The sequence below is a fragment of the Ambystoma mexicanum genome, chromosome 1q (assembly GCF_040938575.1).
Source record: "Ambystoma mexicanum isolate Mex_15411 chromosome 1q, UKY_AmexF1_1, whole genome shotgun sequence".
In the NCBI taxonomy this organism is placed as follows: domain Eukaryota; kingdom Metazoa; phylum Chordata; class Amphibia; order Caudata; family Ambystomatidae; genus Ambystoma; species Ambystoma mexicanum.
In genome coordinates, this window is record NC_090922.1 from 254,232,880 (window position 1) to 254,258,729 (window position 25,850).

At 45.1% G+C, this 25,850-nt stretch overlaps 1 protein-coding gene and 1 non-coding gene across 7 annotated transcripts in view; both read left to right on the plus strand.

The window, feature by feature from the left end:
- The window catches only part of LOC138527196 (zinc finger protein 334-like), a 445,682-nt gene that overhangs the window by 148,725 nt on the left and 271,107 nt on the right, over nt 1-25,850 (plus strand). For all 6 annotated transcript variants that reach the window (XM_069638318.1, XM_069638311.1, XM_069638308.1 and 3 more), the window contains exon 4: nt 850-963. In XM_069638318.1, the coding sequence (XP_069494419.1) occupies nt 850-963 (114 nt within the window). The remainder of the gene's footprint in view (nt 1-849; nt 964-25,850) is intronic.
- On the plus strand, nt 12,602-12,763 carry LOC138565531 (U1 spliceosomal RNA). The gene has a single exon (XR_011301375.1). It is a non-coding gene; the product is annotated as a U1 spliceosomal RNA (small nuclear RNA).

The window sequence follows — 25,850 nt, forward strand, 5'->3', positions numbered from 1 at the left end:
TATGACTCGACATTTTTTCAGTCGATATCATGACTATAAACCACCTTGACCATTATCTATCTGTGTTACAAAGTTGAAAAGCTTTTTTAGTGTGATATAAGTATGAACACCTTATTAATAAGACACCTAGGTGTACTATTCTGCTGATGATTGAAGTGTTTCTTTTCATGAGCATTTTAGGAGACTTCATTTGATTTTTATTTATTAATATAGACAACCGCAGTCCGCTATAGGAATGTAATAATAGGCCTCATTACGACTGTCGGTCCGGTAACAACGGTGCCGGTAAGCCTACCGGCACCGTTGTTACCAGACCGGCACAGTACAACTATGTGGGCGGGTGCCGTCCTGCCCGCCATGGTCAAACCTCGCGGGTGGGCGTATTGCACCAGTCTGCAGAGTTTCATGGAAGCACCAGCATCGTTATTAACAGTGCCGGTGCTCCCGTGGTCCCCATTGCCATTGAGTCTTTGGGACTCAATGGGAACGGGGATTTACAATTACCAGTGCCTGACTTCCCGGAACGCCGGGGTTGTAATGCCCCGGTGTTTCCGGCAAGCCAGGTGCCGGTAAAATGGCACAGTTACCGCCAGACTTGTAATGAAGCCAATGTTTTAACATTTGTATATTTTAGGTGGAGTCCTATTGAAATTATTTATGTATTGTATGAAGTATTTAAAGAGTATTAATTGGGTTCTAATTGGATTCGGTTTTTGAAACTAACGTTGATTGATTTTATGTAATGTGTGAAAAGTTTGTATAAACTATAAACACACTGAAATAAATATAACCTTTTTTTAAAAATCCTTGTTCTAGTAGCATTACCACCGGATATGTCTTTCTTTGTAGGATACTCTTCGATTAATCCTGACCTTTTACTGAGGATTACAAGACAAGAGGAGCCTTGTGCTCTGGATGATCAGGCTCTAGAAGAGAACAAAAGCAGTGATGATTCCAGCATTGGTGAGTTGGTTTTCTTTTTAGAAGTTTCTATAAGTGTTTGGAGTTAAATCCTGTTTGTGATCCTTGTCAAGAAAAATACTGGCAACTAGAAAATAACTGAGTAAGAATGTGTTGGGAAGGAAGGAGTATGGTAAAGACGTATTGGAGGCATATCTAAAGCTCATTAGTGTATGTTATATATTTGCCAATGCCATTGACGTTGGCCCAGAGTCTGTACATGGGCATTACTTTAAGGTCTGTGTATTTCTTTCGTCTATAGAGTTGATCGACTAAGTGAATATGGACTTGAGTGTGAGAAGCAAATCGTACAAGAGTTTTGATTCATTTCTGAGAGAAGTTTTTGGCACATGGCAGGATCTTAATTTTTGATCCACCCAAAACTGTCAGTTGGAGGGAGTCCAATATGATTATCTGCACCCCCCAACTATTGAGAATTCTTGAGCATGTCCCAAGGCCATCACACATCCACAACATGACTTAACCTAATATCAACACTACAGTATTAATGGGATCCAATGTTCTGCTGCCCAATAAAGGAAGCTGCTGTCCCTTCTTTTCATTACATTTTCTTCTTATCAAAACACTGAAAAAAATACATTCATCCCAATGATCATTAAACTAAGCCCATTTGTACAACTCCTTTTGAGGTGGTTGACAGAATGGGGTTTTTAGGCTCTTAACAGACCGAAGGTTCAACTTGAATTTATGGACATCCTCAGTGGGGGCTCACAAAGAGAAAACGTAACTGCCTTTTAACCCGGCAGTAGAGGTCCTGGTGTTAGTTGCATGGGAAAAAATGGCCTCTGTTCCTGCTGTGGACCGAGACCTGGCTAAAAAGCACCATCCGGCACCCTCAGATTCAGCCTTCCTTTCCATTCATGGATCTCTGGAGTGCTTGGTGGTTCTGGCTGCAACAGAAACCATAAGACATCCCCACTTCCCTCTTTTCCTCCTGACAGTGATAGCAATAGACTGGATGCATGGGGACACAATGTGTTCATCTCAGGTAGCCTCTCAATGGGGGTGGTGAATACTGCTTGCGCCATGGCCAAATTTTCTTTTGGCCTCTGGACAATGGTATCTTATGCTGCTGAGAACGTGATGGCCAGTGATATGAGAGAGGGATTCAGCACCCTAGTTAATGATGGCAGGTAGGCTGCGCACCAAATCTTGCAGTCCGTTCTTGACACAGCATGTGTTTTCAACTCTTGGCCAGCGCGGCTGGGGACCGCTGGCCATAGCGGCCACTATGCTACCATCCCCTTGCCTCCCCCAGGGAAGAGGCCCTGGAGCTCTGAGAGGAGGCATCGCCAAGTCGGCACTACCCTCTTCTGCACCAGGTATAAAACGTGTGTGAAGGAGACTTGCAACACCATATCCCTGTTAGGGGGAGAATTTCTCTGTACGGCGAGGAATGGCAATGTAGCACATCCAACGCCTGGGCCTTGCAGGTTGTGCATTAAGGTTATTGTCTCCCTTTGCTCAGTGCCCCTGTTGCCCTGATCCCCTTTACCTCTGAACCCTCTCCTGTTGGTGGGGGTTTTTCAGCTTCTGGCAAAAGGGTCCATAGAACTTGTACCACATTTGGAATGAGGCAGAGGCTGGTAGTCGGATATGTTGTGGTTCTGAAGAAAGACTGGGGCCTGTGTGCCATCCTGGCTCTGAGACTCTTGAACTTGTACCTGCGCAAAGGAAAGTTCAGGATAGTCACCCTTGCTCAGATCCTCGAGGGTGTCAATCTGCAGGGCTAGCTGGTGTCCCTGGATCTTCGGGACACCTACTTCCATGTGCCGATCCATCTCAAGTATAGGAAGTATCTGATATTTATTGCAGGGTCTTCCCGCTATCAATTCAAGGTCCTGCTGTTTGGCCTTTCTTCAGTTTCCAGGATCTTCAGCTCACTGCTTGCAGTACTTGGGACTCTCCTCAGGAGGTAACGCATCCATGCATTACCCTCCCTGGAAGAATGGCTCATCCAATCTCACTTCCCTAACAAGTCGCCCTCACATCTGTACCGCATGGGCAACCTGATGCAGTATGAGCTGCTCCCTGAATTCAAGAAGTCCCATGTTTCGCTGTCCCAGTCCTTCTGGTTTATCAGTGCATTCTTGGAGACTCTTCTGGGTAGGGCCTTCCCTCCTGAGGATTGAATGGCGAACATCTTCTAGATGGTTCATGTCCTCCAATCCGGGAGCTGCATCCGGCACTGGACTGCCTGCACTTAAATGATCTCATAGCATCTCCATTTTGGTGGTGCCGGACGCCTGGTTACACATGAGGTCACTTTAGTGTTCGTGGTCTCAGTATCAGGGGAAAATGTCAGACATTTTGCAGGTCTCTTTGTTCCGTGACCCCCACGTGCTGAAAGTGAGCGCCGTTTTTGGCAACCCTAGCCTCAACTGATGGTGGTCATCGATGCGGAAGGGTAGGGCACTCACCAGCTATTCTGATGGTGAGTGGACTTTAGTCTCCCATATAATCTCCAGAACACAACAGTTTGCTGGAATTGAAGGTGAGCAGGCCGGCCTTGGTTGCCTTCCTCTCCTCAGTGCGGGCCGACAACACAGTGGCCATGCATTACCTCAACCAACTTGGTGTTGTGTGCTCCTAATCTCTGTGCAGGAAAGCAATGCAATTGTGGTTCTGGGCTCTGAAGAGCGGTGTGTCTCTGACAATGTCCCATCTATCTAGGACAGAGAACGTCCTAGCGGATGCTTTGAGCAGGCAGACCTTAGACAACCACAAGTGCCAGGAAGTTCTGGAGGAGATCTTCTCCTTGTCAGTGGCTCCTAAATTGGAACTCTTTGTCTCCAGTGTAAACAGAAAGTGCAACTTGTTCTGTTCCAGGGAATTTCCTCGATAGGGAGCTCTGGGGGATGCATTGGCAGTCGAGTGGGACTCCAATCTCCTCCATCTATTTCTGGTTCCATGTGTTAATATATCGCGATACAAACATATCGCCATATTTTTGTGGCGATATTGAGCCATGGACCCTGCGTGGGACACCCCCGCAACCCCTGCATTATTTTTAAATGTGCGGATGACACCCCCGCAAACCCCACTGCCACACATTACCCTCCCCCCAAAAATATCGCCTATGGCAAGACAAACGACCATATGTACGGCGATATTTTTGGTTGGGATAATATGTAGGGATACCGTATTTCTGCTGATCCCTGTCATACCGCTACTTGTCACATAGCTGTGCAGTTCGGGTTCACATTGATTTTGTTTGCTCCATACTGGGCCCGGAGATCGTGGTACCCTCAGCTTCTGGGCATTCTCATCTGCACTCACTGGTGCCTCCTATTGAGAATGGGTTTGCTCTTGCAAATTGTAGGGAGGGTCCTTCAACTGAACCTTATCAGCTTGAAACTTCATGTTTGGCTGCTGAGAGGTCGATGTACAAAGAGTGAGATTTTTTAGACAGTGTCCTGGAGTGCTCCTTTCAACTTGGTGCCAGCCACTATGTCTGCAGGTGGTGTAAATTGTTGTCTTGGTGTTAGGAGAGGGATCTGGACTCATTCACCTGTCCTACCTTTTCTGTTTTGGATGTTCTGATTTGTTGGTTAAGACGTGCCTACAAAGTGGCACTGTAAAGTAGTACATGGCTGCCATTTTGGTATTTAAAAGGACTCCTGAACAGGGCTCTTTCTTCACGATCCCCACCTTTTATGCAGTTTTTGAGGGGATTCATCAACCAGTTTCCCTCATGGCAGTTTGTTGTTTCTAGGTAGGATTTTAATTTAGGTTTGACGACTTAATAGGCGCTCTGTTTGAACTCCTGCATTCTTGTTCATTAAGATTGCTTACCCTTAGTGTGATTTTATGGTGAGCCATCACATCCGCGAGACTGGTGAGTAAGCTCCAGGCGTTATCTGTTAAACATCCATACTTGTTTTTTCCACAGAGAAGGTGACATCGAGAATGAAATCGCCTTTCCTTCCAAAGGTGGTCTCGGATTTCCATCTCTCACAAATGACCCATCTTCTTGTGGTTTTTTTCTCCACCTCAACGCTCCAAGGCTGAGGAGCGATTTCCATCAGCTGGACCCTGTGCAGGGCATCAACTATTATGGCTCTTGGACGAGGGTCGTCAGGAAAGATGACCAGCTGTTTGTGTGTTATGCTGGTGCCCGTGCTGGCCTGGATGCGACTAAAGAGTCTTTGAAGGGGAATCATCCTCTTTACCTTGGAATGCTACAATTTGTTTGGGAAAGATGTTCCTCAGGGTCTCTTGGCTCATTCTACTAAAGACGTGGCTGCTGCCGCTACCTTCCAGAGAAGGGGGGGGGTCCCTCTCTTGGACATTTGCTAAGAAGCTACTTGGGTATCACTGCACATGTTTGCCAAACATTACTGCTCGGATTACCTTTCAGGGCAGGAAGCTCGCTGTGGTAGAGCAGTCCTATAGAGTTTTCAGGTGGTGTCCTCTCCTTCTTTTCCCTCCTACAGTACCGCTATGGATGTCCAGTATAGATGAGGAATCTGTGGGAGGAAGGGATGAATTAGAAGAACAATGTATTTACCTCTCAGTAATGTTCTTTCTAAAGAATGTTCCTCCCACAAATTCCTAATCTCTCTCCCAACATGTCCTAATTGGCAGATAGTTTCTACAGCTTCACTGTTCTGCAGTCCATTAGGATCTGAGTGCTAAGGATAAATGCGGTACTGAGGTCATGGTTCACGTCAGCTCTGTATATACTGGCCCCGACATCACAGCCAGCGTGAGTGCATTAAGAGCATAGAAGCAATAAGGGTCTGGATATTTTCCAATACGGCCTGACAAGTGGACACACATAGAATGTATGTTTGACATATCTGACAAATGTGCATGTTCATTGTACATGTGTTTGTATGTAAAGTATAGCATTATTATTATTATTATTATTATTGTAGTTATTGAGCTCAGACCCAGCTTTGAGAAGCAACAGAGCGCTTTACAGAGGTATACAACAGTACGGATGCATAACGGAGCGCCCTCAACTATAGACAATTGCCCTTGGGGTTGATAGACTGATTCAGACAAGCCCCTGTTACAAATGTAATGATGTGCCCCATGTGTCCCCCAAAAAAATGTGGTCCAGCCGTGACATATTTACTGACATAGCAATCCACACTATGCCTGAACACTCTTCAGACTACGGCAACTGTAATGTCACTACACCAGTCGTCTCTGCTAATATTGGAGCCACTACTTGAATTAAAAATACTTTTTACATACTGAAACAATTTTGTTTGTCAATATTACTACACTTCACTCTTGGTTAAAATTGGAGTTCTAAGCTAAGATTCAAAACAGAAAGACATTAAACAATGGTGTGAGGTCTTTTGGAATTGCAAATGGAGGAGCGGTAAGCAATGATGGCGGAACAAGGCCCACACAACATACTTTAAAGAGTAGTGTTGACAGAGATAGTTTCTAGCATTGCAACACAATAGCATCAGATATTATACGCCCTTATACTTTCAAAACGCAACCTAACTTCTGCCCCTGAACACCTATATAGACCAAGCAGGCCATGACAGATTAACAATGAAACCCAGGGAGAGAAGAAAATAAGGGCTGTGTCAGTCTGAACCAGCCCATCTTTGATGCCGATGGCAATTTGTTTCCGATATAGGTGTCAACGGCACACCCATCAATGCATCTCAAACCTTCTATAAAGATCAGTCGAGTGACGTCCCTTCTAAACGCTCTAGTGCTTTTCCATTAGCTACACATACCCTTGACACATACCCTTGATCCTTCATTGTCTGACAGTCCCGGTCATGTGACACCTCCAGGTGCCCAGGTTTTGAAATTCAATGTCAGCAGTTCTATTGCCAAACAGCTAATGACAGGTGCTGACCCAGTACTGCCAGTTCCAAAACCAAGGTTTCATTTGCCATACTATGATTTCAACTATAGTGGTTTTCTCAACATTGGTAATGCATTTATACTCTGTTATTTGAAGGTCCAAGCTGTAATAGAAAACACTATAGAGCAATCCTTAGCATAAGACATTACATAACATAGACATAACTAAATATAACAAAAAAGAGAAAACAAATAACCACAGCAAACTATTGCCAGCTTAAATCATGGTTTACTTATAATTGTGATTTGGTTCCATGTGATATTAACAAATTTAAAAATAAAACAAATGTTAGCAAAAAATGTTTACTGAAAAAATACTGATTATATATTGTTGTTTATTTGGGGGTCCAATGAGGACGGTAGGCAGTCATAACACCACCAAGGACTAGTCGTTTGCTGTAGGGGGGTGTGAGAAAGTAACAAAAATGTGTTTTTTCAGAAAATGCCAATAAAATGATGTACAAAGAAGCCTATGGTTTTTTTCTTGTAAGAGCTAGGATCAAATGGTTTGCAGTTCCTAATTTGCCATTTTCCAAGCTTTCGGGAACAGGTTGAGTGGAAACAAAATAACATATATTTCATAAGGTTACCATCAGTTTTGTGAGAGGTAGGCGATTGTTCCCTTTTTTATGGGGCATGCTTGGACGGAATGGAAGAGGAGGGTAGAAAAGCTCAATGGGAACACAGAAAGGCATACATTTCTGAAAAGTAGACAAAATTCCAAGTTCACCAAATGTCCTGGGAAGACCACATTTCTACTGCAGAAAGGGTTGGTTTTAAACAGAACTGGTCTGTCGGCAACTCCTTGTAATACCTGCGGGTCAACTAGTAAGTTCCAATATGGACCACTCTTAATAAGTATAAGAATTACTTGTCGCAGTTCAATGGAGTATAACGGTACAAAGCCTAAACCGTCATGAAAATATGTGTCAAAGAAAAGATTGACTCCACGACTCTGCGACAGTATTTGTGGTGAAGACGCCCTGTTTTTGTCAAGGAGTTCCCCCCCTTCTCACCGGAGTTCGATCTTTGCTGGATTTCTTGGTTGATGCCTTCTTGCGAACTGATCGAGTCTTGAATAAGGCTGCACGAGTCTCTTCCGACTCCAGCGTGCGTTCAAGGTTCCGGGATGCAGGGATCCAGGAGTCCGGGAAAGTAACAGGGTGCGCAACAAGCACACAAGTCCAGGAACCAAGAAAGGAAGGAAAGGGACCAGGATGGGGTAGCAGGAATAAGCAAGGATACAATACCGCGAGCTACAGAGCACACGTCTGGTCGCTATAGAGCACACGTCTGGTCGCTACTTCGCAATAGCATTGAGATGCGCGGGGCGTGGCACATTTATGGGACGTACAACATCCGCCATGAAGGCTGGTGCGAGGCGTGTCATGTGATACGGCCATGTTGGAAGAAATAATTTATACAGGCTACGTCGCGAAAAGGACCAGGAAGTCCAGAGCCTCCTCCGAAACCCTGTTCCACCAGGTTTGCCCGGGTGTATAAGGTGAAATCTTCTGAGTAGTCGAGGGGACTTGAGATTAGGAAGTGGTTCCCAGGTTCTTTCACTAGGAGGATATCCTTTCCATTCAACCAGCTATTGAAGCTGACCCCGTTTATACCTGGAATCACATATTCGGGATACTTCATACTCCAATTGGTTGTCGACCAATAGAGGAGGAGGTCGGCAGGATTTCCGGGAGGATTGGTTGTAGGTTTTTAATAAGGATGTGTGGAATACTGGGTGAATTCTCTTCCAAGAGTCTGGTAGTCTAATCCGGTATGAAACTGGATTGATAATTTCCTTGATGGAAAATGGACCATAGTACCGAGGGGCCAACTTGTTTGGCCGTAGATGCCGGAGTAGTAATTTCGAAGACAACCAGACTTGATCACCGATAGCATAAGAAGGACCTGGTCTTCTTTTGGAATCCGCATACCTCTTAGTCTGTGTTCTGGCCCTCTCTAAGTTTTCTTTGGCCTCTTGGTTAACGTTGATGAGGGTTTATATCTAGGAGTCGACAGTAGGTACTGGTGTAGGATGAGGGAGAACAGAGGGTAGAACCGATGGATGGAAACCTTGGCTACAAAAAAAAGGACTGGTCTTAAGTGCTGAATGGTTGGAATTGTTGTAGGCGAATTCAGCCACGGGTATTGGGAGCGACCAGTCATCTCGAACCTTGGTGGCGAAACATCGAAGATACTGTTCCAGGGTCTGATTAGCACGTTCTGTGGCCCCATTGGTTTGGGGATGATAACCAGACGAAAAGGCACGTTGGATTCCGAAAATGCGACAGAGATGTTTCCAGAATTGAGAGACGTATTGAGGTCCTCGATCAGAGATGATCTTGGAAGGAAGTCCATGTAAACGAAATATGTGTTCCAGGAAGATTCCAGCAAGCTCAGACGAGGATGGCAGCTTACACAGGGGTGTAAAATGAGCCATATGAGTGAACAAGTCTATGGTTACCATGATGGTCGTGTATCCTCGGGAAGGTGGTAATTCCACAATGGAGTCTGTAGCAATGAATTCCCATGGTCTTGTTGGCAGTAAAGGTTGTAGTAGAAGACCTGCCGGTCTCTTGTTATCATGTTTGTTTTGACTGCAGACAGCAAAAGCTTTGATGTACTGTTGTACGTCGGTCTTCATTCCAGGCTACCAATACTGTCTTTGTATAAGACAGAGGGTGTTAGTTATGCCACGATGTCCGGAGTGAAGGGTATCATGGCAGAGGTTTATCATTGTTTGTTGTAATTTCTGTGTAGGAATGACCAGTGCATTGTCCTTGAATACATATCCTTCTTTAACTCTTAGGTTCCATGAATTCTTCCTTAAAGTATCCTTCCAGAGGTCAGAGGATTGGGTTTGCACTCAGATTTCTTCCAGGAGGTTGACTGCTTGAGCTACAAAGATCGTGTGGGGAAACATCTTAGGATAGGCCTTGTCTTCAGTGGTTACATAGTCAGGACGTCGAGATAAGGCGTCAGCAATCATGTTTTGTGATCCGGGAACATGAGTGATTTGGGATTTTGGTACTGGGCAAAGAAGTAGGCCCAACGCTCCTGACGACTGTTCCTGCACTCCAACGACTGTAGAATTTGAAGATTCCGATGGTCCATGCGGACCTGAACTGGATATCTAGCACCCAGAAGTAGATGTCGCCATTCAGTGAAGGCTTGACGGATGGCTAACAGTTCCTTTTCCAGGACGGAATAGTGTGTCTCACTGGGAGTCGGGGTTCGTGAGAGGTAAGCAATGGGGTGTTCCAGTTTATCCTCAAGTACCTGTTTCAAGACCGCTCCTATGGCGTAGTTAGAGGCATCGGTTTCCACTAGGAATGAGCGATTTATGTCGGGTTGGGCCAGGATGGGGGCTTGCGTGAACTCTGTCTTCAATCGTTGGAATGCTTTATCTTGCGGTGTAGACCAAATAAAGGGGGTGTCTTTCTTCAAGAGAGCAACGATCGGCTGAACGATCTCGGAAAAGGTAGAAATGAACTTCCGGTAGAAGTTGGCAAGCCACAGGAAGGATTGAACTTGTTTCACAGATGTGGGAGCGAGCCAAGCCAGTATGGCTTTTACCTTTGAAGGATCCTTACCAATTCTTCTGGGCTAAGGATGAATCAAAGGTAGTGAACAGAAGTAACGTGAAACAAGCATTTTTCGGGTTTGGCTAAAAGTTTGTGTTCACGGAGTCGTTGTAATACTGCCTTTACATGTTCTTCATGCTTTAGAGCAAGGTTGTCCAACATACGGCCCGCGGGCCACAATGCGGCCCGCCAAGCCATTTTATGTGGCCTGCGAGGTTGTATGTTGGACAACGCTTGATTAAAAAAAAAAAAAATGTTTTTTTTTTTTTATTTAAATGTGCCTGTGCGCAAAGCTACTCTGTGCTCTATTTGGGACACATAAAAGAACAAGATGAATGAGAATTCTGAGCGCACACTCAATCTACTAGACTGCTATCGGCATCATCAGTCACAATATTTTTGGGGGGAGACTTGGAAACATTGGCACAAAAGGAGCCGCTCTGTGCTGGATCACCATCCTTTCACCAGTAAACCCGATTCAATCACCATGGCCCCCTTACAAATCCCAGCCATGCTGTGATTGACCTGTGGACACATACATAATCGTATCAATAAACTTTCTCTGCATTTTTTATGGTGAATGCCAATTTTGCCACATTCATTTGGGTCAATTTTATTGCTTTTTTTACCACAAAAACCGGTGGCAGAACCCCTGCACCCTCACTTTCGATATACCTTACCCAAAATTACTATCTATATTTTTTTGGTAAAAAAATGCGGCAAAAAAATGTTTTGTCGAAATTGCCATCCTCAAAAGTGGGCACTAGCAAATAATCTACACACTCAAGAACAACCTTTCAAAAATACTGTCCAGAAATGTATAGAAAGGAAACAAAATCCAAATCAATGGGAACCAAAGTTTTCGTTTGTTAGTGGATTGAGTTTGTTCACAAAATGGATCGGAGTACACTTCGAATAGTTGCTGCACCTCTGGAGAAAATACGAGTGGAAGCTGAGAAACGTAACCTTTGCAGTGCTTTTTTTCCTCGTCTCGAGACAAAGAAGACCAGCGGGAGCTCAGTTACGTTTACCTCTAAGCACAGTGCGGATTGATGAAAATGTCCATGTATTATACCAAGTACATTGGACATTTTAGATGTGGCCAGTGGGGTATCAAAGCATGGCGAATACCACATGTACAGCACAATATGTTACCCTAGTAGTGCCCCAATAACACACTGCAACCTGCAAATGGGCCTCAGTGGACCACCTGCCAAGGTTTCTGGAAGTTGCTTATGATCTTGATCTGTGATCTATGATATGATCTGATATGATAGGTTATTTATAACACGCTTAATACCCATGCAGTGATCTCAATCATAAAAGTGAAACAGGCAAGCCCAACAGGTATAACTTATTTTCACTCTTTTGGTAGAGCAGTCTGAGGGCAGCCTATACCCTTCAGGAGAGGCGTGAGCTGATACAGTTGCAACACAAAAAACAATAGTACTATGTTCCCAAAATACCTTAGTTCTTGTCTTTCGGATCTCCGCAGAGCTAGGCTGTCAGCATCATACCAGAAGCATGGGTGCCTTTGCGCTGGGCTGGGGTCAAGTCGGCGAGCAGCAGCGATGGGCCCCAATGATGCAGTTCTGTTTGGCAGTGGTGCTGATTTGCGGGTAGAAAACGCTGGGAACAGTAGGCCGTGCCAAGTGGATGGCACTGGAAGACTCAGTGACCTCTGGGCCCTGACAAGGGAATACTTGCCTTTGGCGCTGTGCAGGCTCGGCTGACACAACACTACATATGGTTACGGCAAAGATGTCAAAGCTTCAGCATTGTCATTGAGCAGAACTCTGAGATTCAGGGGTGGTGGAGCGTCGAGGTCCAGGATGATTATGATGGTGTCAATGGGGCCAGCGCTGAGCAGCTATGCTCAGGATGGCCATGGGCCTGTCTGGTGCCGACAGGCCAGTGGGCAGACTGCAACAGGCCTGCTCGAGCCATCCTGCTATGTATACAAATCTCGGGCCGAGCAGCGCATGATGGGAGAAAGGAACTGCGCTACAATCTGCTCTTCTGCTGGGCTCTGCCTGCTGGAGCTTCCCCCTACACGCGGGACAGGCAGCTCTGCAGACGCTCAGAGCTTCCGGGGATTGGGGGGTTGGGGCTGGGTCAGGGCCTGCCTTCTCACCCTCGCTTAGTGGGGCTTCCCAGAACTGACCCAACCCCTTCTCTCTTGCATGCAACTCATACTTAGCTGGCAGGGGAGAATGTGATCTCAAGGGCAGATCTCCCAGGGTGAGGCTTACCCATTGCACATCGGATTTGCTGACCCCTGCTATGTTCCCAAATGCGGGATACACGACTGCATTATTTCTGGTAGTGGGGGACTGCGTTTGCGCTCTCCCCCGATTTATTGGTGAAAGAAAAGGTAAAGTGTGCACTCTGCCTGCTAGGTTGCATACTTTTAGATTGTGCTCACATTGCGTTTCTTCAATTAGGTTCACCTTTGGGTGATCACTTTTCCACATTTTATCTGTTGAATTGAATTATGCTTCTTTCATCACCACAGAAGTAATGTGTATTACAGAGATAAGCTGCCATATGTATTGGGCACAGTGCACATGCTCAGGCAGCATCAATCATGCTTTGTACAGGACAATGCTGGCCTAAATTGGGAACAGCCAGCATAGACATGTTGCTACAGAGGCATATTTTGGGTACAACCAGCATGACAATGTGTTACATCAGTGACATTGCTGTCTTACACTGTGGACACATTGATCATTAAAATGTGTTGTGTTGTAAAATGTTCTTTTCTGCTGTTGGTGACATGGAATTTTCATGTTCCCCTTTAGAACTGATTGTACATTTATGGCTTTTTTGTCACCTTTTCTGCTGTAAAATGCACCATTTCAACCCCATATTTGAAAAAAAATTCCCTAGAACCTTGTAGCTCCCTCGCTACGCTCGGTCGCCCCCACTATTTCAGAAAAATATGAACACATAGACACTGTAAGAAATCACAAGCAACTAACCTTTGATCACTGCCCATGACACCAAAAGCTATCCTTGGGACTGCATGGCTATCACTGCCTGTGATGCTATTGTGTCAAAGGTCACACAATATCGCTTTTTAATATACTGCTTTGGGTGAGGTTGTTGACTTTTTGCTCGCCGGCCCACTGGGTGACAAAAAGTTAATGCTTCGGCCCCACATTCAAAAAGGTTGGACAAGCCTGCTTTAGAGGATCCTTGGAAAAGATCAATATATCATCCAGATAGACAATGACGAAGAGGAATAACATGTCAGAAAACACCCTATCCATAAAACGTTGAAAAACTGCGGGGGCATTAGCTAGCCCAAAGGGCATGACTAGATATTCAGTGACCAGAGGGTGTTCTAAAGGCTGTTTCCATTTGTCTCCTTCCCGGACACGAATTAAATGGTAGGCACCCCGGAGATCCAGCTTTGTGAATATTACGGCGCCTCTCACAGCTTCCAGGATATCCGAGATCAAGGGCAGTGGGTGCCGATCTTTGAGGTTGCATTGATTTAAGCCACGATAGTCGAGGCAAGGTCTGAGTTCCTTGGTGTCCTTCTTGGGAACGAAGAACAACAAAGCACCCGCTGGAGATTTTGAGGGTCTTATGATGCCGTTTTCAAGATTGGTGTCCAGGTATTCTCGGAGGGCCTTTTTCTCAGGTTCAGAAAGAATGAACATTCTGCTGAAGGGAATCACTGCTGAGGGATCTGTAACTATGGCACAGTCTTCAGGTCTGTGAGGGGGTAAGGCCTGGACTATGGCAGTTGAAAATACATCAGCATATCCCTGATAGGCCACTGGGAAAGGTATGATATTGGAAACCATGAGTGGTGTTTTTTGGTCTCTTAGTGTTTCTTTAGGAGGTGTCGAGGAGGGATCCAGGGATAGACAGTGGGACATGCAAAACTCTGAGCCTTGGAATAGTGATCCGGCTGTCCAATTGATATATGGATTGTGCTTTTGTAACCAGGGCATGCCCAATACCATGTGGTAATGGGCTGACTTAATGATGTCGAATGTAATCCGCTCTTGGTGATGGTTTATGGAAAGTTGGATCTCTTTTGTCTGCAGGTTTATGGGTCCTGAAGAGAGGGGTCTTCCGTCGATTGCTTCCACCGGCTGCATGGTGCTTCGTGTCTCGTACGGAATATGATGACTAACAACCCAGTCTTGATCAATGAAGATTCCCATAGCTCCGCAGTGCACCAAGGCCAGAATGGGATAGGTCTTATTCTTGGAGGGCGACAGGAAGGCCTGTAGTATCACCAAATTGTTTTGTCCAGGAGAGTTCAAGGATGGAATTGATGTGGAGCAAACATCTCTCTCCCGAAGCTCTGCTCCATCTAGGATCGGGAGCTGGCGTTTCCCAAAGGCCGAGGAGGGGCTAGAGGACACTCCCTAACCAAGTGTTTGTCTGAGGCACAATACATGCACAACCCCGTATGAATCCTTCTCATTCTTTCTTGCGGGGATATAGGTCCACGGAAGGCTCCTATCTGCATGGGTTCAGGTTCAGAGACTGAGCCTGGGTTTGTGTCCGTCTTGGTGGCATTCTCGAAAGACAGCTTCGGAGGATTAGCTCTGGCTTTCTTCTTCTCTGCCTTCCTTTCCTGGATACGGAATTCTATTTGCAAGGCAAGGTCCATTAGTGCCTGAAATGAGTTTGGGCGAGCCACTCTGGACAACTCATCCTTAATCTCCTCATTCAGTCCTCTCCTGAAAAGGGTAAAACTCGCCTCCGGGGACCAATCAGCTTCCTTGACTAATTGCTTGAATCGGGTAACATAGGTGAGCATATCCTGGGATCCTTGCTGGAAGTCTAACAGGCGTTCTTGGGCACTATAGACCTGCTCTGGACGGTCAAACATGGTCTTAAGGGCTTGTATTAAGCCATCATAGTCATCCAGAAGAGTATCGCCGGAATTAACGAGGGGCGTGGCCCAGGTCAAGGCATTTCCTGAAAGGTGGGAAATGATGAACCCCACCTTAGCCCTGGGAGTTGAAAAGTAATAGGGTTTAAAAGAAAAGTGGACCAAACATGAATCCAGGAATCCACGAAAGGTTTCTGCTGAGCCATCGTATTTGTCCACTATGCCGCCCAGCAATACACTTTCTTTTGTGGCAGAATCACGGGATAGAACTAATTGTTTGAGAGTAGCGTTTTCCGCCTTTAGATTCTGCACCTCGGTTGATAGCTCTTGCATGCCACGCATCAAATCCTGGACAGCCGTTTCCATGTCCATATCGAGTTCGGTCGGGTGGCGTCTCAAACTGTCAAGGAGTTCCCCCCTTCTCACCTGAGTTCGATCTTTGCTGGATTTCTTGGTCGATGCCTTCTTGCGATCTGATCGAGTCTTGAATAAGGCTGCACGAGTCTCTTCCGACTCCAGCATGCGTTCAAGGTTCCGGGATGCAGGGGTCCGGGAAAGTAACAGGGTGCGCAACAAGCACACGAGTCCAGGAGCCAAGAAAGGAAGGAAAGGGACTAGGATGGGGTAGCAGGAATAAGCAAGGATACAATACCGCGAGCTACGGAGCACACGTCTGGTCGCTACTTCGCAATAGCATTAAGACGCGTGGGGCCGCGGGTGCATGGCACATTTATGGGACGTACAACGTCCGCCGTGAAGGCTGGTGCGAGGCGTGTCATGTGATACGGCCATGTTGGAAGAAACAATGAATACAGACCCCGTCGCGATAAGGACCAGGAAGTCCAGAAGGGGCGCGTTCTGTGGGTCATGACAGTTTTATTCACAATTATTTCATATAAGTGCCCATTAGTAGTGATTACACGTGTTACGGCTCAACTGTGCCTTTGTCAAATCAGAGCAATTTCTGTAAACATTCATTAACACCACATGATTTCATAAACAATAATATAGTATTATTCCAGTATATTGACATAATGTTTCCAAGATCATACACATAATAAAAAAAATTAATAAACATAAATTGTCAATAATCAGTTTTAACAGTATCCAAGACAGAGATTGCGGGTTGTTATAGGGTAGGATTGTATAGGCTGAGAGATATAAAGAAAACATAAACAGGAAAAAAAAAGATAATAAAGTAAGCAAAAAGGATAAATTATTGAATTTTAGTGTCCATTATTGAGTAATAGATACTTTAATAAATCAATAATATTGTAACTATATTTCTTATTTTAAAACCCACAAATGGGTAGCTTACCCGATTGCACTTGTTGGCTTATTCCTCAAAGCATCAGTATTAGCTAATTCAAATGGTATTAGTCCCGTGTTCCATGTTTCTGTAATAAATATATTACGATGCACCTAAGTAACCATGACCAGCGTTAATATGAATTATTCTCTATCCTCCGGTCGATATGTTCATATCCAAATCACCTTTTTTGATAATATCCATTATCCATTTATATAGGACGAAAAGTGTCCTCCAAAAGAAAATGTTACGATCTACATCTATGCGTACATGAGCGCAAACTAATTAAATTAGCGCTGTGCTTGTAGGTAATGCATCGAAAATATTCTCCAATTCAATAATACCTTCGGTAGTGGTAACTCATGGTCTAATCATTCGAGAGCTTAATTTCAAAAGTAAAGCTTACCCGTAACAAATTACAGTCCCTTGCGTTGGCTTAAACACCGTCTCGTACGGCGGCACCATCTTGTCTAATGTTGATATAGCGTTGCTATGGCCACGTAGTTCACTTTTTCATAGCAATGCTGCAAGGTCCCCTAATCCACTATGTGAGAAAATATATCTGCCATTTTGAACTTATTTACAAATTGGAAGGCAATGGTTTCCAATAGTACAAATAACGCCAACATTAGCCAAAAATTGTTTATATGGTTATACTCTATACTGCACAATTTATACGCATCTTAATATTGTTATTATCCAAGTTTGTGGATTTATTTGGAATTAATTTGTACCTATGTGCAGATCTCATTGTACGCGGTAACGTATTCCGCAAACAAGTGTTATTTACCCACGCCACAGCAATTTGCAATTTCGATTCTGCTGTATGCATAATACAGAATCGTCTAACTCCATTGGCGCCAATGTAAGGGGCTCAAAAATGTACGTTCCCTTTTGAATATTATATATACTTGGCATATAGATGTTTGTATATTTTTATATTGTTATGCTGGTTTAAAAATCGGTATTAGGCTTCGAAATAGTGACACAAGTACATTATGATAATAAATTGCATTACCAAGTTGCATGTTAATACAAAAAATACTGCAGTTACTGTTGACAAAATTAGTCAGTATCTTATAGTCTCATGTCAATGTATACAACTTCAGGAACTATGCCATCTCATTATCAGTGTTCAATCCAGTTAATGTCAAATTGAAGTGACATATTAATCGTGCCTCTGCTTGCCGTAATGCTCTGATCCTATCCCCTCCTCTTATGTTCAATGTGATGTGTTGCAATCCAATGAATTTAATATTAGTCTTCTCATCTATTTGATGCAACCTTTGCCATTGTATTGCTAATGGCAGAGACGGGTCCTGACTCCCAATCTTTGATAGATGCTCACGAATTGTCATTCTTAATTCCCTCTTCGTACTCCCTATGTATATCTTACGACACACACAGATAATACCATACACCACATACTACGTTCCACAGTTCATGCCAGTTCTCATGTCAATGCCACCTTAGACGTGAAGGCCCTATATACATCTACTCAGCATAAATGGGCAATAGCCACAATTGACTATACCTTCAAAAACGATTTAGCCTCATTTTTCCAACAAATTCAAATGCTGAATGAATTGCTGCAACTAACATTGGACTTCAATTTATTTACTTTCAACAACTATATTTACAAACAAATGGAAGGGGTAGCTATGGGCACCAAGTATGCACGAGCCCTGGCTAACCTTTTCATGGGTATATTGGAAGATCACGTAGTCTATTGAGACCCTGATTATGGTACCAAAATATGCTTATGGAGGCGGTACATAGATGATGTTTTTCTGATTTGGGAAGGGACCAGTGATCATTTTCAAGAATTTATTAATAGGTTGAATAGAAACTGTTTTGATATAGAATTCATAGGTGAATGCAATGCTAACCAAATTAACTTCTTGGACCTAACGATACACTCAGATGGCCACAAATTAGAGACTTGGACCTTCAGAAAACGCACAGAGGTGAATTCCATCCTACATGCTAAGAGCTGCCATCACCCAACAACTATCAACAAAATCCCATTGGGAGGTTATATTCGAGCAAGCCGTAACTGTCAGGAACATGAAAAATGTGAACAAGAATATGCACTGTTAAAAAATCGCTTCAAGAATAGGGGGTACCAATTGAAATCTGTGAAAAAGGCATATGATAAAACTAAAAAATTTAAACCGCAAGACACGCTACAAATTAAGTCAAAACTGTTATCTGATAGAACGATGGAAGTCATGTTCATAACTCAAATTACTAAGGATCACCAGAAAATTCGCAAGACATTACATAAACATTGGCATCTGCTTAAATTGGATGATCATATAAGTAAATATGTGGGTGATAAACCACTAATGATCTACAAGAGAGCTGATACTTTGAAAATACTAATTAGTCAGTCGCTATTGCCAGACCTTAAAGAAACTAGGCACCAAACATGGTTAAAGACTGAAGACCTCGGATTCAGGAGATGTGGTATCTGTTCAATCTGCAAATATGCAGTAGAGAAAACTAAAACATTCAAAGACATTAATGACAAATCAATCAAAATTAAGCAAGGCATGAACTGTGGAACGTAGTATGTGGTGTATGGTATCATCTGTGTGTGTCGTAAGATATACATAGGGAGTACGAAGAGGGAATTAAGAATGACAATTCGTGAGCATCTATCAAATATTGGGAGTCAGGACCCGTCTCTGCCATTAGCAATACAATGGCAAAGGTTGCATCAAATAGATGAGAAGACTAATATTAAATTCATTGGATTGCAACACATCACATTGAACATAAGAGGAGGGGATAGGATCAGAGCATTACGGCAAGCAGAGGCACGACTAATATGTCACTTCAATTTGACATTAACTGGATTGAACACTGATAATGAGATGGCATAGTTCCTGAAATTTTGTATTAACATGCCACTTGGTAATGCAATTTATTATCAACATGTACTTGTGTCACTATTTCGAAGCCTAATACCGATTTTTAAACCAGCATATCAGTATAAAAACATACAAACATCTATATGCCAAGTATATATAATATTAAAAAGGGAACGTACATTTTTGAGCCCCCTTACATTGGCGCCAATGGAGTTAGACTATTCTGTATTATGCAGATAGCAGAATCGAAATTGCTAATTGGTGTGTCGTGGGTAAATAAACACTTGTTTGCGGAATACGTCACCGCGTACTACGAGATCTGCACGTAGGTACAAATTCATTCCAAATAAATCTACAAACTTGGATAATAACAATATTAAGATGCGTATAAATTGTGCAGTATAGAATATACCCATAAAAACCATTTTTGGCTAATGTTGGTGTTATTTGTACAATTGGAAACCATTGCCTTCCAATTTGTAAATAAGTTCAAAATGGCGGATATATTTTCTCACACAGTGGATTAGGGTTCCTTACAGCATTGCTATGACAACATGAACTACATGGCCTAGCAACGCTATATCAACATTAGACAAGATGGCGCGGCCGTACGAGACAGTTTTTAAGCCAACGCAAGGGACTAATTTGTTACGGGTAAGTTTTGCTTTTGAGATTAAGATCTCGAATGATTAGACCATCAGTTACCACTACCGAAGGTATTATTGAATTGGAGAATGTTTTCGATGCATTACCTACGAGCACAGTGCTAATTTAATTGGTTCGCACTCACGTACGCATAGATGTAGATCGTAACATTTAGTTTTGGAGGACACTTTTCATCCTATATAAATGGAAAATTAATATTATCAAAAAAGGTGATTTGGATATTAACATATCGACCGTAGGATAGACAATAATTTATATTAACGCTGGTCATGGTTACTACGGTGCATCGTAATATATTTATTACAGAAACATGGAACATGGGACTAAGACCATTTGAATTAGCTAATACTGATGCTTTGAGGAATAAGCCAACAAGTGCAATCGGGTAAGCTACCCATTTGTGGGTTTTAAAATAAGAAATATAGTTACGGTATTTATTTATTCAAGTATCTATTACTCAATAATGAACACTAAAATTCAATAATTTATCCTTTTTGCTTACTTTATTATCTTTTTTGTTTCCTGTTTGTGTTTTCTTTATATCTCTCACCCTATACAATCCTCCCCTATACCAACCCGCAATCTCTGTCTTGGATACTGTTAAAACTGGTTTGACAATTTATGTTTATTAATTTTTTTATTATGTGTATGATATTGGAAACATTATGTCAATATACTGGAATAATACTATATTATTGTTTATGAAATCATGTGGTGTTAATAAATGTTTACAGAAATTGCCCTGATTTGACAAAGGCACAGTTGAGCCAAAACACGTGTAATCACTACGAATGGGCACTTATATGAAACAATTGTGAATAAAACACTGAGTCTTCACCACAAATACTGGCGCAGAGTCGTGGAGTCTATCTTTTCTTTGACACATTTTTACAGCATTTGGTCTTGTGGACAACCCACAGGTTTGGGCCTGGCTGGTCGCAGCCACCAAAGAAAACAGGGCACCCCATGCATTTCTGAAAAGAAGACAGCAGTGGGAATCCAAAGAGGTCTGACTTGCACGGATAGCCCTAGATTTTATTACCCACAGGGCCTGGCAAAGTCCAAAATGTAGGGGGAAAAACACAACTTTCAGACTTTTGCCACCAGGAACCACCGGCAACAGCACATGTCCTACCTTCCCTCGTTTCCACAGGTATCGCAACGAAAACGGTACCTCACATGTGTGGGTGCACTGACCTGGGCGCAAAGGGAAAAGGCTAAATCACTGGTACATCAAACGCCCTGGTGAAGACCACATTTTTGCTAGATTTGTTTTGTGGACAACCCACATATTTGGTCCTGGGGTGTCGCACCCACCAAGAAAAACAGGGAACCCCATGTATTTCTGAAAAGAAGACACCGGTGGGGATCCAATGAGGTATGACTTGCGCGAATCGCCCTGGAATGTATTACCCACAAGGCCTGTAAAAGTCCAAAATGTAGGGGAACATTTTTCAGAAATTAGTGACCAGGAAACCACCGAAACACGGCAGCAACCACGCTACTACAGGTGTCCCGACAAAAACAGTACCTCACATGCGTGGGTGCGCTTACCTGGGCAGAAAAGAAAAAGGGTCGACCATCCCAAAGTCCAGCGGCAGACCCAGGGATCCCTTGCAAGGTCCCCATCCCTCCCCGGAGGGAAAAGCTGTAACACAGCCCAGCCACAGCTCTAGGATGGCTGGGGATGATGTCCCTGGCCTTTGGCACCTGTCTCCTCTGTGGACCGACCGTCCCCGAGTCCATCGGCAGTCATGGGTGACCCAGCGGGGCACCTGCACCACCTCAGAGGGAAAAGGTGTAACGCGGCACAGCCAAAGGTCAAGTATGGCCGGGGGCTGCTGGCCTTGGGCGCATGTCTCCCAGGTGGGTCGACCGTCCCCAAGTCCAGCAGCGGTCCCAGGCATCCCTGGCAGGGTCCCCATCCCTCACTTGAGGGAAAAGCTGTAACGCAGCTCAGCCAGAGGTCGAGGATGGCCAGGAGTGCTGCCCCTGGCCTTAGGCGCCCGTCTCCCATGTCGGTCCAAGTCCAGCAGCGGACCGAGGGACCCCTGGCAGGGTCACCATCCCTCCCTGGAGGGAAAACTTGTGACGCAGTAGGCCAGAGCTCCAGGATGGTCGGGGCGAGGTCTCCAGTCTTGGGCACCTGTCTCCCATGTGACTAAACCATCCTCAAGTTTAGCAGCAGTCCCAGGGAGCCCTGGCAGGGTCACCATCCCTCCCCGGAGGGAAAAGCTGTAATGCGGCACAGGAAGGGCTCAGGATGGCCGGGGATGAGGTCCTTGGCTATGGGCACCTGTCTCCCAGTTCTCCATGCCGTGTTCTAGCTTTTCCCTCTGGGGAGGGATGGTCAACATGTCAGGGGTCCCTAGGACTGCAGCCCAGCCACAGCTCTAAGACAGCTGGGGGTGATGTCCCGAACCTTGGGCGCCTGTCTCCCATGTGGGTCAACTGCCCCCAAGCCCAGCTGCGGTCCCAGGAAGCCCTGAAGGGTCCCCCTCCCTCCCAGAGGGAAAAGCTGTAACCAGAGCTCCAGGACGGTCGGGGCTAAAGTCCCTGGCCATGGGCACCTGTCTCCCATGTGGGTCGATCTTCCTCCAGTCCAACTGCGGTCCCAGGCAGCATTGGCAGTGTCCGCATCCCTCAATGGAGGGAAAAGCTGTAACACAGCCCAGCCAGAGGTCCAGTGCGGAAGGGGGTGCTGCCCCGGCCTTGCGTGCCTGTATCAACAATGCTTGATGCTAGGGGCGTATCAACAGGGTTATCCGTTATATCGTCCACCCCACTCAAACCCTGAGAGTCTTCAAGCTCCCTTTCCTCCTCACCTGATGATGATGAGAAATCCAACTTCTTCCCGTGGGATCGAATCAACGGTGACTCCCCCTCGCGACAGACAAGCGGGCAAGGGGAAAAGCCTTGCGGCATAAAAACCCCTTCGGAGCGTAGGAAACCGATGAACCGGAAACAAGATGAGGATCCGAATCAGCTGGATATGGAGACCGGCGAACCCGGCAGGTATGGGCTCCGCAAGGTATGTTGAGAGAACGGAACAGATGGTAAGCAATGTGGGGGGGGAGAGCCAGGGCGAAAGAGAGATACTCAAGAAGGCAAAGGCAGGAGAGAAGAGAAGGGAGAACGAGCCAACCAAGCACCCCAGGGAAGAAAGGGGCGCAGCGAGAGAGGAGAGAGAACAACAGGACGAGAGAGGCAAAAGGGGAAAAAAGGACAGAGGCGGAACACCGCCAAGCGAGTGAACAACAGAGCGCTAGCAACAATGAGGAATCAGAAGTTGCAACGCGCCGAACCGCCGAGCGTAAACAGGTAAATACACTCGGCGGCGGCCATGATGGAAAAGACTAGACCGCTAACGACGTTTGGGAACACAGCGTGGCGGCACAGTCTGACGGCCGCCATGTTTCCACCTCTTCCACAAACGCCAGGAACTCGCGGTCGTGACAGTATGCCCCCCTCGAAGGCGGGTTCCCCCCGGCTTGCTGGGATGCAATCTGTGAAACTGACGTAGTAAACGGGAAGCATGCACATGGGTCCGAGGTTCCCAGGTATCCTCAGATGAAGGATATCCTTTCCAATGAATAAGATATTCAAGGCGGCCTCTGTGGTATCGATAATCCCGGATGTGGGAGACCTCATATTCCTCAGAGGTGGGAGCCGGCAAAATGTGTAGTTGGGGGGTATTCTGTTTTCTGTTTCCCAATACAAAGGGACGCAATTGAGAGGTATGAAAGGTTGGATGAATGCGGCTAAGATTCTTTGGCAGCCTGAGGCGATAAGCCACTGGATTGATCTTGGATAGGACTTCAAAGGGACCAATGAATCGGGGAGACAGTTTAGAAGGACGTACCCAGCGGGACAAAAACTTGGTGGACAGCATGACCTTGGAACCTCTGTCCCAGTCGGGTACAGGTCTCCGGTGTTTATCAGCTTGTAGTTTGTTTCGGGTGTTAGCCCTTAGGAGACTTTGGTTGGCTGTGTTACGGGCTTCCTTTAATTTCGCCAGAGAGGTTTCTGAGGAAGGTATGAGAGTTTCAGTCCAGAAGGTGGGTACTATGGATTGAGGATGGTACCCATAGGTACAAAAGAAAGGGCTGATACCAAGTGCGCTGTGTACAGAATTGTTATAGGTGAACTCGGCTGTGGGTAAAAGGGAAACCCAGTTATCCTGTTGTTGGTTGATGAAGCACCTCAAATACTGCTCGAGGGTCCCGTTTAATCTTTCAGTCTGTCCGTTAGTCTGTGGGTGAAACCCGGAAGAGAGTGCCCTCTCGATACTCAGCAGTTTGCACAAGGCAGTCCAGAATTTTGAGGTGTACTGGCTCCCACGGTCAGACATGATCTTTTTGGGAAGACCATGCAACCTGAAGATATCTTTCATGAAGACTTCCGCCATAAGGGAGGCCGAAGGTATACTGGGAAAGGGGGAAAAATGAGCCAGTTTCGAGAAAGAGTCCACAGTTACCATGATACAGGTACAGCCCTGGGAAAAATGGTAGATCTACGATGACATCAGTAGATATATGCTGCCAAGGGACTGAAGGAATAGAGTCTTGTTGGAGCAGGCCAAGAGGACTTCGAGTGGAATGTTTATTTTGCATACAGGACAGACAGGTCTGGATATAAGCCTGGGTATCAGCTCGCATACTGGGCCAATAAAAGGACCTCTGCAGCAATTCCAAAGTTCCTCGTAAGCCTCTATGCCATGCCACCTTAGAGTCGTGACACCACTGGAGAGCTTGTAATCTGAGGTCTTGTGAAGGAAGGATAAGCCTCCCTCAAGTGAAGTACAGACCGTCCCTCTGATCCACCGGAGTTCTCCCCACATGCAAGAGTGATTCTTCTGGGGAAAGGGATCTTTCCCTCACTTCTTCCAGGAAAGATGATACAGCGGAAATGATCTTGATATGAGGAAACATGAGCTCTTTCTTATATCCCGGAGAGGTCTCATCTCTGCGAGACAAAGCGTCAGCAGCCTGGTTTTGGGTACCAGGTATGTATGTAATCAGAAAAAATGGAACACTGCAAAGAAATGTACCCATCGGGCTTGCCTGGTGTTATAACACTCTTGTTGACGTAGGATCTGTAGGTTTTTGTGATCAGTACGTATCAGGAATGGGTGTAAGCTTCCTTGAAGCAGATGCCTCCATTCTAGACAAGCCAGTTTCATAGCTAAGAGTTATTTTTCTATGACTGAGTAGTTCAGCTGACTAGGGTTCAGAGTCTTGGAAAAATAGACGATGGGATGTTCTTGGCCTTGATTGGATTGTAGGAGAACGGCGCCTACCCCACCAGCGGAGGCGTCGGTCTCAAGAACAAAAGGTAGCAGTTGGTCAGGCTGTCTCAGAATGGGGGCAGAACAGAACCTTCTTTTCAAACAGATGAAACTCTCCTCGGCTTCCTTGGACCAGCGAAAAGGCATCGAGGATTTCTTTAGTAAGGAGGTGATAGGCAGAGTGAGGCTGGAAAATTCGGGAATAAACTTCCGGTAGAAGTTGGCCAGGCCCAAAAATCTTTGAATCTCCTTGACCGACGAAGGGGAGGGCCAGGCTAGAATGGCTTTGACCTTCTTAGGATACATGGTGATCCCCTCACTCGACAAAATAAACCCCAGATAGGAGACGGAGGATTTGGCGAAAGCACATTTTTCCGGCTTGACCAACAAATGATGTTGCTGTAGCCTGTGTAATACTTCCTTCACATGTCGGGTATGCTCT